Source organism: Carlito syrichta, unplaced genomic scaffold (genome assembly GCF_000164805.1).
Source record: "Carlito syrichta isolate Samal-C Ts95f unplaced genomic scaffold, Tarsius_syrichta-2.0.1 Scaffold307096, whole genome shotgun sequence".
NCBI classification, from domain to species: Eukaryota; Metazoa; Chordata; class Mammalia; order Primates; family Tarsiidae; genus Carlito; species Carlito syrichta.
Window position 1 is genome coordinate 40,732 of NW_007251192.1, and position 13,234 is coordinate 53,965.

The 13,234-nt window shown below is 41.4% G+C and overlaps 1 protein-coding gene across 1 annotated transcript; it reads right to left on the reverse strand.

Annotated features, from left to right (window-relative positions):
• Window positions 1-3,546: 3,546 nt before the first annotated feature.
• Window positions 3,547-12,814, reverse strand: GIMAP8 (GTPase, IMAP family member 8). The gene is made up of 4 exons (XM_008063850.2): window positions 12,157-12,814; window positions 9,798-9,843; window positions 6,070-6,693; window positions 3,547-4,235 (listed from the first exon to the last, which is right to left on the reverse strand). The coding sequence occupies exons 1-4, from the start codon at window positions 12,808-12,810 to the stop codon at window positions 3,547-3,549; spliced, it is 2,013 nt and encodes a 670-aa protein (XP_008062041.2). The 5' UTR covers window positions 12,811-12,814.
• Window positions 12,815-13,234: the final 420 nt, after the last annotated feature.

The following is a 13,234-nucleotide window of genomic DNA, read 5'->3' on the forward strand; positions in this document are numbered from 1 at the left end:
ATGAGGTCCCATGCCCATTACTGGGTTGGAGGGGCTGGTCAGAAGCCCAAACCTCGCCTTCATGCAATATGCTTATGTAACAAATCCTCACATGTACTCCACAATTCTGAATTTTTTTGTTTGAATTCTAATTTTTTTTTTTAAGTCTCAGGAATTGCCAAATGGCCCCTGCAGGGCAAAGTCGCTTCCAGTTGGGAACCACCACATTACACCAATGGCATCACATCGCAGAAGCAGGATGAGCAATAGGTGGCCAGTATGCTCGTGTCCTTGGTGAGACACATATGGTTGAGAGAGTGAAATATCAATTCTGGACTTCCAATTCAGAGAGGGGATCCCCAGTGAGGAATAGAGTGTGTCATCCCCTTATGGCAACCATAGGTATGGCACGCTTGAGGGCTTTCGCTTCAAGAAGAAACTCACCATTCAACTCCAAAGAATGCAGCTAGCTGGTAGTCTCCAGCTTCGCACTATCAGGGTCCACCTCCACTTCTGAACTGAAATCATGATTTTCCCGGGTAGTTTAGCCTAAGGCTGAGTGCAGGAGTGCTACTAGTGTCTGCCCAGCGCAGGACTTGGCTGTTGATCCGTCTTTGCCCCACAACTCCCCATTGAGCTGGCACAAGCTTTGTCAGATCTGAGGCTCTCCCTGCCCAACTCATCCCCACCCCACTTTCTTATTGCAGATGTCAGATCTGCATCACAGTCTGTAGGCTTTCCCTGGCCAATCCTGCTTCTTCCCTCTTTTGTCTTTCACTGGCATTGTCCCCCAACAAATCTCTTGCATTCCTAGCTGCTTTTCAGTGTGTACTTCTCAAAGGAGCAGACACAGCAGTATTGTTACCCCACTCAGGAGTGAACCTAAAGGAAAACAGCAATGTATGTTAGATCCTACCTTTGAGAAAATGCCACATTGCTTAACCCGTGTATCCCCCACCTTGTGCAGCTTCTAGTGTCACCTACTCAGCCAAAGGTAACACACTGGGATCTGTTCCTGCTTTCAAGCAGAAGGGAGGTTCAGGGAAGAAGCATGGAATGTCTTTCGGATCTTATGCCCCCCCATGTTTCTGGTTCTAATACCAATTACTTTGTCACCGCTGTAGTTGAATGTCCAGAGTGGAAGATACCTGCGCTGTCAGAGACCTACCATAGAAGTGGCTTTCACCCAAGGTCCTCAGATACCACAGATATAAACCCCACCCCATCCTGCCCCGAGTCAAGGTATTCAAACATCCCAAATGCCTCTTTGTGGAAGCATGATTTTTCTCTAAATCAGAAAAATAAGAGTCAGAAGGAGAATATGAATTCATATTCTAATTCATCTTTATTATTTGATTCAACTAAATATATTTTCATACACATTTTCTTTTTTTCAGTTTAATTTTTTATTTATTTGAAAGATGTGGGGTATAATTCAGGGTTAGATATACATAATTACATTTATTTTTTCTTAGTAACATTTTTGTAGTTTCAATTGCATAAAACTACAAAAAACAAAACCATCAGAACTCTCACTACCAGATATTAAACATGTAATATCTTGGCACAATTGCTTCTTGGAAATCATTCTATTGCTTTTATAAAAATGAATCATGTCTATTATAGACTTTAAACAAAGTCAGAAATGTATCATGAAGAAATGTTTTTTAAAATCCCTAATTCTCTACCTTAGGTAAACAATTCTAGACACTTATCTGTACAGATAGAGGATAACATAGATACATTAACAAATACCTTTATTTAAAAAAATAACCATCTATAGATCTTATTTGAAATTATAAAGTAGTATATTTAATTTTACCAGAACTTAGTAGAAGAAAATATAACTGAAGTGAAACTGAGGGAATTATAAACTTCAACTAAAAGAAAAGTAAAGAAACTATTTCCTAGAAAATCCCGTAAAATAAAAAAGAGAAGCCGGGCTCGGTGGCTCAGCCTGTAACCCCGCGCTTTGGGAGGCCAAGGTGAGTAGATTGCCTGAGCCCGCAGGTTCGAGACCCGCCTGGGCAACTTGACCTCATCTCTACAGTAAATCAAAAAATTAGCTGGGCATGGTAGCGCGTACCTGTAGTTTCAGCTACTTGGAAGGCTGAGGCGGAAGGCTGCAGTGCCCGGGAGCGGCCACTGCACTCCAGTCTGGGCGACAGAGTGAGACTCCAACTCAAAAAAAAAAAAAAAATTGGGCAAAGGACATGAACTGACACTTCTCAAAAGAAGACACCCAAGCAGTTATTACATGTGAAAAAATGCTCAACATTATTAATCATCAGAGAAAAGCAAATCAAAACCATGATGAGATACCATCTCATACCAGACAGAATGAATATTATTAATAAATAAATCAAAAAATAAACTAAATAAATAAAATAAGTCAAAAAATAACAAATGTCTGCAAGCTTGTGGAGAAAAAGGAACACTCATAAACTGTTGTCGGGAACGTAAGCTAGTTCAACTCCCATGGAAAACAGTTTGGAGATTTCTCAAAGAACGAAAAATAGATTCACCATTCAACTCAGCAATCTCACTACAGGGTATATACTCAAAGGAACATAAATTGTTCTATCAAAAAGACACCCACACTTATATGTTTACTGCAACACTGTTCACAATAGCAAAAATATGAAATCAGTGGTAGACTCAATAAAGAAAACATGGTACATATACACCATGGACTATTATGCAGTTATAAAAAAAGGAAATCATGTACTTTGCAGCAATGTGGATGCAGCTAGAGGCCATTATTCTAAGCGTATTATCACAGAAACAGAAAACCAAACACCACATGTTCTCACTTAAAAGTGGGAGCTAAATACTGGGTACACACAGGCACAAGAATGGGGAAAACAGGCATTGGGGATTAGAAGGGGGAGGGAGAGAAGAAGACAAGGGTTGAAAAACTACCTCTTGGTTACCATGTTTACTGCCATTTGGGTGATGGACTCAAGAGAAGCCCAAACTCTACCAGCATGCAATATACTCATATAACAAACCTGCATATGTACCCCCTTGAATCTAAAACAAAATGCAAAATAATGACAATAATAGCATATTCTTCCAAAAATAATAATTTCAAGTGATTAAGTGGAAGCAGCAGAGGACCAGATTAAATTAGTAAAATGTTTTAATTACAGAACATTCAAAAAGAAGCAAAGTTTATCATCTTTTAGCATAAATATGTTACAAAGATACTGTGCTCTTGGTAAACTAAGGCAAGTTTGAAAAAAAGAATCATTTATGTGGGTACAATATCTAAATTATTCCAAATACAATTCAGCCAATATCTTTAAAAATAAAAAATAAATCTTTTTCCAGATTTCCCCACCTTGTTTCTTCTCTCCTCCTTACAATTCCCTGTTATTTGCCCCAGGCTGACAATTTATTTACCTACAAATAGCTGAAACATTACAAGGTGGGATGCATTTACCTTGCAAGCCATGAATTCACAGAGCTATGAATCTTCCTCCCACCCCACCAGTCCTACCATGCCTACCCACCCCCAACCTGAGGGTGTCACTAATTGAGGAGACCCCCAAGTGTTTCTTCTACTTATGGTAACAGTCCTGTTAAATTCATTAGGAATTTTGGGGGTTTGGGCTTTTCCGGAACATTTTTAATTCGTTTCCTGACATCCACCCAAGGATGTGGATACCCATACCCTCCATGGCTCTCTCTCAGATCATTGGCCATTGTCAAAAGCGCTTTCACCTGGGTTTCCCGAGCTTGGCCAGTTTCTTTGTTGTCAAAAGCACAAAATCGGCCTCCACACTTTTTAATTATGTTCTTAAGAACTTTGTTATCTGTGTTCTTGATGTAGTCTTCCAGCTTCCCGGTCCCTAGGTCTTCCTTCCGGGTGAACAGCACAATGGCATATTTCATCACTCCTGCCCCAAAGATGGCCTCCAGTTTCAACACCGCTGTTTTGTCCTCTTCAGTGAACCGCCCCAGCTGAAACACCAGGACAAAAATCTTGGTTCCTTCTTCACAGTAGGACAAACAGCGTTTGACCTCTTCCTCTAACTGAAATGGATCCTTTTCAACACCGAGCATTTGGTTGAAGGAAGGAGTGTCCACAACCACCACGTCCTGCCCATCCCAATTCTCCCTGCCATTCTGGCACATCTTGGTGACCGGCTGGGCTTGGAGCTGAGCGAGGAAGATGGGCCTCCCCAGGATGGTGTTCCCGGTAGCACTCTTTCCAGTCCCACTTCTCCCTACAAGTATAATGCTCAGGGTCTCTGTTAAAGAAAAGTGAGAAAGACTCGTAACTATGGGCTGATTGGGAATTCGACTGTACAGTTATGCCATAAAGCAGGGTTACATCACTAAAGCAAAGAGAACACAGACAGCAGCAAAGCCTCTCTCTCACCTGGCACATCAATTCCCAAACACCTGAATGGCTTGTCCCAGTTCACTGTCTGTGAACTCAGCAGCAGGACTTAGATCACAGTCTGCATCCAGTGTTCATCCAAAAACACAGCACTGTTCCCATTTCTGAATCTGCTCTGCTGCCTTTTTCTGGTACCTTCTCTGACTCCCTGGTACCTGTCACTGGCCCTTTTGCTCTTCATTCCTCTCTGCTGGGTCCAGTCTACACATCTCATTCCTGCCTCTTCTGTTCCTGTTGCAACTATGTCTTCCCATTGCCCACAAATGCTAACTACAGAAAAATCTCTTTACAATATTTAAATGATTTTATTCTGTAGAACTGACATTCACGGAAAAGTAACTATATGATCAGTCTCCTTGGTTAGATAATGCTAAAGTTCATTTCTCATTAAAACCACATTGAACCTAACTGTCTTTCACTGATCAGTCAACAAACACTATATGGTTATAATAATGAATATCCACTAACACTGTTGTGTGCAGTGACAGTGATGGAAGGAGAATAAATTCCCCTATAAATGGAATTTACAGATGCATAGAGACCTTACAATGTGTGTTCTTTGGAGGCTTTCCTTGTGCTTTTGCACTTGTACTGCTATGTTCCAGTGCTTATTCAGGTCTCTTCACAATTCCCTTCCATTATGAATTCGTTATCAAGTGGCTAGTATCTACATCATAGCAAGAGGGAGGAAAACCCATCCTGTACTATTCTTTCCAGGGGAAATTTTTGCTTATCCTGAACCCACAATTTCATAATTACACTTATGGGATGAACAATAGCTTGATCTTCCAACACTCTCTCCCTCCCCTGCCCCCCAACTGTTTGTCATGTATTTCATTCTCTGCTTCTATACTCACGGAGGGTCTCGTTCTCAAGTACCTCTGAAATCTGGTCTAACCTCCCCACCCACCTCACTGACATTATCTAGAGCTGTGAAATCCTATCTCCACCAAGACAATTCTATTTTGTCCCCTAACAAGTGACATGCTTGGTCTTACTTTTTTACTTCGAATTACTAGTATACTCTCTGGAGTGTCTTCCAGCTTTTTTCTCAGACATCCAGACCCTACCCATTCTCCAAAACCTCTTTCAAATGGGGCTTTCACCACACAACCTCTCCTGACTTTTCCACATATCTTTACTTCTATAGGTGGCGCCCTCACATCTGGCATTCCATGAGGAATATAAAAGGGTTCAATAAGTAGATATGGTCCTTTCAGTCTTATGTTCTTCTTGGGTGAGGATGTTTGAAGCAGAAAAGAATGGTATGAATAAGAATGAGAAGGATCTCAGCTCAGGTCATTCAAATGTGCAGCACCAAGTGAATGAGGGAGTCTTTCTTAAGTAGCAGAAAGAACAGTGTGTCAGCCTGGGCAATAGGACACTGTGGGGAGAAACATGAGTTTGGAAAAGGTCAACTTCCTCCCTCATGACCCTCACATCTAGTTGGAGAGATGAGTTAGGGTCATGGAAGAATTAAAATCTAGTTTATGACCATGTGCATGAAAAGGTCATAACTTCAGTAAAATCTGAGGGAAAAAAGGAGCTAGTGAAAAGAGTATAGTCAATAGAATAGACCTGTCCTTTCCATTTTCTTTGTACCTTTTAGAAAATAAAATTTTCTTGTATATCTTATACCTATGTAAACAGTATATGTAAAATGTTTCTATGCATAGTTTTACCTTTTTCTCTTAAAATGCAAGGCTTCTCCCCATTCTGTTGCACCATGCTCTTGATTTTTTGCAGGAGTTCATCCACCTGCCTTTGCTTCTCCTCTCCCATTGCCTGGCAGTTAAAGGCACTGTATCTGTTCTTACATTTCTGGATGAGCTTATGGAGAGCTTCATTTCTGTTTAAGAACATATCTAGATCCTGATCCCCTAAGTCTTCTTTCCTTGTAAGGAGAATGATCATGTACTCAAATAATTTGTCTCCAAAATGCCTCTGTATGATGTCTAGCATCGCTTCATTTTTCCTGGTGTAAGAACCCAATGGCATCACCAGCAGGAAGGCATGAGGGCCTGGAAGGGTGTGTTTTCTAAGCTCTGATGCAATGTTCTTTGAAGATGAGATGTCTGGAGTATCAATGATCAAAACTTTCTTCCCTCTCCATATTCTGCTCTCAGACTGAAAGTTCTGGGTTACTGACTCCTCGCTGAATTTGGTCTCAAAGACCCTCTTCCCCAGAATGCTGTTTCCTGCTGCACTTTTTCCAACCCCACGCTTTCCCACGATGAGGACCTTCAGTTCTGATGTTCCTGAATTCTGTTCAGGTCCTGTGGCCTGCAGTTGCCTCTCCTGTGGTCCTGTGTGACAAGCAGACAGATTCAGAATCTCTTCCTGCAGTTGAATATGAATGTGGACAGTTTTTATGATTTTTTCATTCTCATCAATTTTTATAGAGAAAGGCAACAGCACTCTGAACCTATGGAACTCTAGTCTCAGCCAGAAGCTATCCATTAAGGTAAAAGCCATAAACAGGGCCTGAGTAAACTAAGGGATGTGCAAGAAGCTTGAGATTTGCCAGGAACATGAACATGCTAAATTTGGCCTTCATTTGTTGTGGACCTCGGAGTTCTCCTTGTTTTGTTACCAAAGGTTGGTACTAGGCCTGAGACCCAAGGACTATGGTAGGAGTGGAGAATATCTGATTTTTAAAATGCCCCTTACTAGTATATTCATAAAATCAAATACACTCAGCAATTTCTTTTTTTAAAAATAGTGAGCCGGGCTCGGTGGCTCAGCCTGTAATCCCGTGCCTTTGGGTGGCTGAGGTGAGTGGATTGCCTGAGCCCGCAGGTTCAAGACCCGCCTGGGCAGTGAGACCTCATCTCTACAATAAATCAAAAAATCAGCCGGGTGTGGTAGCGCATGCCTGTAATTCCGGCTACTCGGAAGGCTGAAGCAGAAGGATTGCCAGAGCCCAGCAGGCAAGGCTGTGGTGGCCGGGAGTGGCCACTGCACTCCAGTCTGGGCGACCGCGTGAGACTCCAATTCAAAAAAAAAAATAGTAAAATAGTGGCATGCAACATGGATGGATCCCAAAAACATGCTAAGTGAAAAAAAGCCAGACACAAAAACTACAGGCTATATGATTCCATTATGTGAAGTTCAAGAACCATATAACCAATCTATGTTGATAGAAATCTGGACAGTCATTCTCCTTGGGGAGTAGCAGTAAGAACATCTAAGATGATGGAAATGGTCTATATTTTTATCTAGATTGTGTAGATATAGGAAAAGGTATCAAGCTATATACTTAAGGTCTGTGCATTTCACTCTATGTAAACTATACCTCAATAAATCACAAATCTGCAAACCCGCACCCTACAACTACCTCTCCACACGTCCCCTGGCCCACCACTTCTCCTGCGAGCCAACAGCAACATTAGACCTGTGTACTGAACAAAAGGTAGAGTCAGCCACTGCAGGAAATATTTGCTGAGTCTGAATCATCAAAAGCCCTCATGGGAAGAGATCATCACTCAGCATCTGAGCACCAAGTCAGGACGGTTGGATGAGCAAGGTATTGAATGCAAAGCAAGGCAGTGACACCAGGTTCCTGTTATGTCACCTTGGAAAAGTTACTACTTTGTGAATCTCAGTTTACATGTTGTCAGAACAGGAATAATAATGCCCATATAATGGGGCTGTTGAAAGGACTGAAAAAAAAACAGCATCTGTAAAATCTTTTGTATCCTGACTGGCACACAATTGTCCATGGAAGGCTTCAGGGGTAAGGAAAAACTTGAATCAGGCCTAGAAGCCTCTTTCTCTCCCCCCTCACAGCTCCTCTCATCCAATACAGTTCAGAACTTGGGCACATATGATAGCACTTTCCTCACCTCCTTGCCTGTCTAACTCCTGCTGGTTATGGTTATTCAGGTTCCTGTGAAAAATATAACTTCTTCACAAGTGTCCCCTGAATTGCTCCCCACAAAACCATACTAATTAGTTGCCAGGTGTTCTTCTTTATGACTCTTACCAAAATAATAATTCATCATCTATTTCAAATTTTGGCTCCCGTCAATGCAGGAGAGACAGGAGAGTGTAGTGGTTAAAAGTAACAGTGAGAAAGAAAAAAAGTAGCTCCTGAGAGCTAGGAGCTGGTCCAGCATCCACTGAGAAATGATGGCACCCTCCCATTCCTCATCCACAGCAGTACAACGTCAGACACAAGCACACAATCATGTCTGAACATACAAAAACAAAGGCATTGCCCAGACATCTCCATCCTGGCTAAAAGGATGGCAACTGCTTCCTGACAGCTTTAGCCTTGCTCTACCTGTATCATCTTTGAGATAAGAATTATGAAAACACCTTGTTGTGGAACTGCCCCCCCTCCCTTCCAGATAGCATCCATTCATAGCAAAGTCTCACTTCCTGGAAACTTACACACACTCACAGCCTATAAACGTCCTTCCCAGCCCCTTCTTTCTCAGATGCCCTGTGATTCTCCAGGGTGTGTTAGGCCCTCACTGTCACAAGTCAATAAACCCCATTTTGCTCAGTCACTGGTATGCTCCTAAGGATCTTAGCTGAAGGGCATTGACAGAAATTTGAAGCCCTTCTGCCTGAGTTCACATATTTCTGGCGGTGTTCACTCATCTGTGAAATAATGATAATGACATCTTCTTTACAGGGTTGTTATGAGGACTATGTATTTGAAAGAGGGCTTCATATTATATGCTATGAGGATTAAATTTTATATATAAACATTATTTTCCCAATACATGTCAGCTGAAAATATGATCATTATTATTAAAATTACGATCATATTATTTGAGGGAGTTCCAAAAGGAAAAGTATTTTATACATCTTATTCACTGCCAGATACCCAGTTCCCACAGAGATGACACAGAAATAACCTGCAAATTCACCAATACAGGCATGGCTGTATTCATGATGTATGTTCACATTATGAAACAAATTGCATCTACTAAACAGAAAGAGGTAGATCTGTACATATTGACTTGCACAGATGTGCAGGGTATATCATTAATACAATTATTACATGGATGCAGTGCTCCATCAGCAAATCCTGCAAGCTGGTGTTGTCTGTGAAGGAGTGATTTCCACTTTCCTAGCAAGAGCCAAAACTTGGGCAGTACTGGATCAAGGGTCAGAAACTGGCTGAGTTAGTAAAGAAGCCACGAGAGGCAAGTCTAGCTCTGTGACATTTCAGGAAAGTCTCAGGACACCTTTGCTGGGTCCAGGACCCTTGCTAGTGCTGTACTTACTTACAAAGATTAGGAGTTCCCTCAGAGACAGATTGTGGACACCAATGTGACCTAGGTCTCTAGGGTGAATTTTTGCTCCAATTTGTATGCACAATTTTCCACCTCACTTTGGCAGCATAATGCATTAAAAAGAATACACACGAGCTTAGTATTTTTAAGTATCAACTTACCACATGGATTGTCTCCCTCCTGAGATTTAGTTTCATGTACACCCTCCTAAGACATAAGAGGAAAAAATGATGCATACAGATCCCAAATATCGTCTTTTTTGCAAAGTTAAAAAAAAAAAAGGAAACTCAAGTATATAATTCAGAGCAATCTTCTGATTGGGATGTGGTCAAATCAAGGTGCTAGTCAAGGTCTCTGTTGGCCTTTGTGGACCTGTCCAGAATAACAATTGATATGTTCTGCCATCTGCTTAATAACATACCCTGTATATCTGCAGAAATCAACATAGAAATATCTATATGATTCTTTTTAGTAGATACGGTTTATTCCATAGTGAAGAATATGCATAACAAATGCAACTGTCCCTTTATTGATGGATATCCAGGTTATTTCTAGTTTTGCCATTTTAAAAAATACTGTGATTACTATTCTTGTACACGTATCTCTATATATACGAATGTTTTTATTGCCATGGGAAATACACGAGGATCTCTCAGTCTCGAGATTATTAAATTCCTTAATGTCTCCATAATTTATTTGACCCTCATATATTTTCACCATAATAGCAACAAATAATTATTGAACACCTACCAAGTTTCAAGTATTTATTAACAATTTTGTAAACATCTCATTCAATCCTCACAGAAATTCCTGAGATACATGTAGTTATCACCTCTGTTTTACAGAAAATAAAACTAAGATACTATAGTCAACAAAACAGTTTGCCCTCATGGAGTTTGTGGAGAGGCAACCATTGGAATCACTTGATATGGTGGTGACAAGTGTGAGGTAGGGGGTGCTGTGGGGACTTATTCCAGGGCCTGAGAATGAGGATGGTTGGGAGAACTCTCCGAGGAAGTGAGTTTAATTGGGGCAGATGAATAAATCAAAGACATGATACAGAGTGGAATGGGGGAGAGCAAGTATCAGTGTAGGCAGACTTGCTCACAGACTTGAGACTCGAGGGCCAACAGGAGAGCCAGTAAGACCAATACACAGACAGTAGGGAACAGGGCAAGGAGCCAAGCCGAATGAAGGATTCTGAACTTTATTTTAAGCTCAGCAGGAAGTCGCTGGGGCATTTTAGACAGGAGGGTTTCATTGCAGGAAAATCACTCTTCTCTCTGCTGACATCTCTGCTCCATGCAGCCCTCGAGGGAGAGACAAGTGGTCATAAGTGAGAGAGCTCAAAAGATAGGAAGGCAGGCTTCCTAAGTGCTCTTGAGTCTTTGTTTCCTCATCTGTAGAGCATCTGTACATGGAGTTGCTGTGAAGACGTAATCAGTTCACGTATGTGTCTAGAAGTTAGCAGGCACTCAGTAAATGTTGATTTTCCTCCTCTTTCCATCCTGTTTGTTTCACATGCATAAGTCACTCCAATTGAAGTGTAAGCTCCTCAAAGAAAAATGCCTGCATTTTCTCTCTTCTTTAGTTGCAAATACATTTTCCTTTCATGTTAAAAAAAATTAAATTAAATGCCACCCTGGTTGTTGCATGTGAAATGGATTGGAGAATAAAGTCCAAGACTAAATGGGGAGAAGTCATCAGTAGGTTGAAATAAGATAGGCAAGAAGAGACATTGATTTTGACCAAGTGGTAGAAGTGAGATGGAGAGAAGTAGGTGGGTTCCAGGTGCACTAATCCCACAAGACCTGATGATTTCCGGGCTGTCATGTGCAAGCTAGTAGGGTATCAAAGCTGACATCAATGCTTAGGTATGAAGACCATGGAGAGAGGCACAACCACTTAATGAACTGTCGGGGAGAAGTCTTATAGATGTAAGAGAGAAAAATCAAAAGTTTGGACATGCTATGTTTTAGAAAGTATAAGAGAGACAAGTGGAAATGCTAAGCAGCAATGGTATAAGAGTCAGAACTCAGAGGACAGGCCCACACTAGAGTTACTACTAATTTGAAAACTATCGGCAATAGATAGAGCTCAATACTATGAAGAGAGTGTAAAGGGTCAAAGGAGGTGTAAATGGTCAAAGGAGGGCCAGAACTAAGCCCTGAGGATGTCAACTTTTAGAGGAAAAAAAAAAACAGGGAGAGGGTAATTCTGTTGAAACCAGGAAAGGGAACAGAGAGTCTAATAAGTCATTTGTGTGTCTAATAATATGACAGGCCAAGGAAGGTAAGGGCTTACATTTGCCCATTAATTTGCCAATAAAACTTGAAGTTCTTAGGTTGATACTTAAATAAACCTATAGTCTAATACCTCTTATTTTTGCAGATTACATATATCTCCTTAAACAAAATCCATGTCCTATCATAATGCAATATTTCATTTATTTGTACTCATCTTCATTCTGCTAGCTTTAGCAACATAGAGATCCTTAGAGACAGTAACAAGAATTCTTACCTGAAATCTGCTGCCTGCAGTTTTGAAGTTCACACAATATGGTCCTCGGTTCTCATTTACCAAGTGATCTATCCTGCGGAAGAGCTCCAACACCTGGGTGACCTGCTCATCTTCACCTGCCTTGTTGTTGAAAAGGCAGTATCGGCTCCCATAATTCTGAACCAACTCCTTGAGAGACTCATTGTTTTCAATGTAATCTTGCAGCAAAGCATCCCCCAAATCATCCTTCCGAGTGAAAACAATAATAATGTGCCTCCTGGCTTCAACCCCAAACACCTCTTGGATGCCCTTGACTACCTCCTGGTCCTCCTTTGTGAAATAGCCAACAGGAGTTACCAGGAGCAGGACGTGGAGGCTGGGAGCTGAAAGCTCCAAGCAGTGTTGGATGTTGCGTTGCTTGTCTTCAGCACAAGCTATTGAGGAGAAAAGGTCAGGAGTGTCAATAACCACAACCTCCCTCCCTTTCAGGATCCCTCTCTCACTCTGGCATTTTTTGGTCACCATCTGATCACTGAACTTGGACTTGAACGCAGTTTTGCCCAGAATGGTGTTTCCCGTGGCACTTTTTCCTGAGCGACATTTCCCCAGGAGGAGGAGCCGCAGTTCAGGCATCCGGCTGCTCTGCTCCGACATACTCTCTTGACACAGGCTCATGCTGGTTCTGTTGGGAAATGAGCAACACATCAACGTTTAACTCACACACAGAGTGGACAGAGGAACAGCAAGAAGGCACATTCTGTTTTTTACTCAAATTGTCCAGAAAGACGTTGAGCTACTGAAATCCTAGACTCAAACTAGATTAGAACAAGGAACACTATTTCCCAGGATCGTCCTGTGTTCTCATCTCTGAAACAACACCAGAGATCCCTTTTAGTTATTTGAAGGGCTTTTTTTTTTTTTTTTTACCACTAAGAACCACAGGAAGTCAGATATATTAGAAATCGCAGAAAACAGGCAGGTTACAAAGTTGAAAAGAATCTCATGATTAATAGTGATGGTCAGATGTTAAAAATACAGATTTCTGGGTCAGGTATGGTGGCTCACCCCTGTAATCTCGCATTTTGGGTTGCTTGAGCCT

Excerpts from the sequence above, each read along its gene's own strand:
- GIMAP8 (XM_008063850.2), bottom strand. The coding sequence starts at position 12,810 with ATGAGCCTGTGTCAAGAGAGTATGTCGGAGCAGAGCAGCCGGATGCCT. Across the intron at positions 9,844-12,156 it reads CTGCAGGCAGCAGATTTCAG|GAGGGTGTACATGAAACTAA; the intron begins GTAAGAATTCTT and ends CTTATGTCTTAG. Across the intron at positions 6,694-9,797 it reads GGAGGGAGACAATCCATGTG|GACCACAGGAGAGGCAACTG; the intron begins GTAAGTTGATAC and ends CTTGTCACACAG.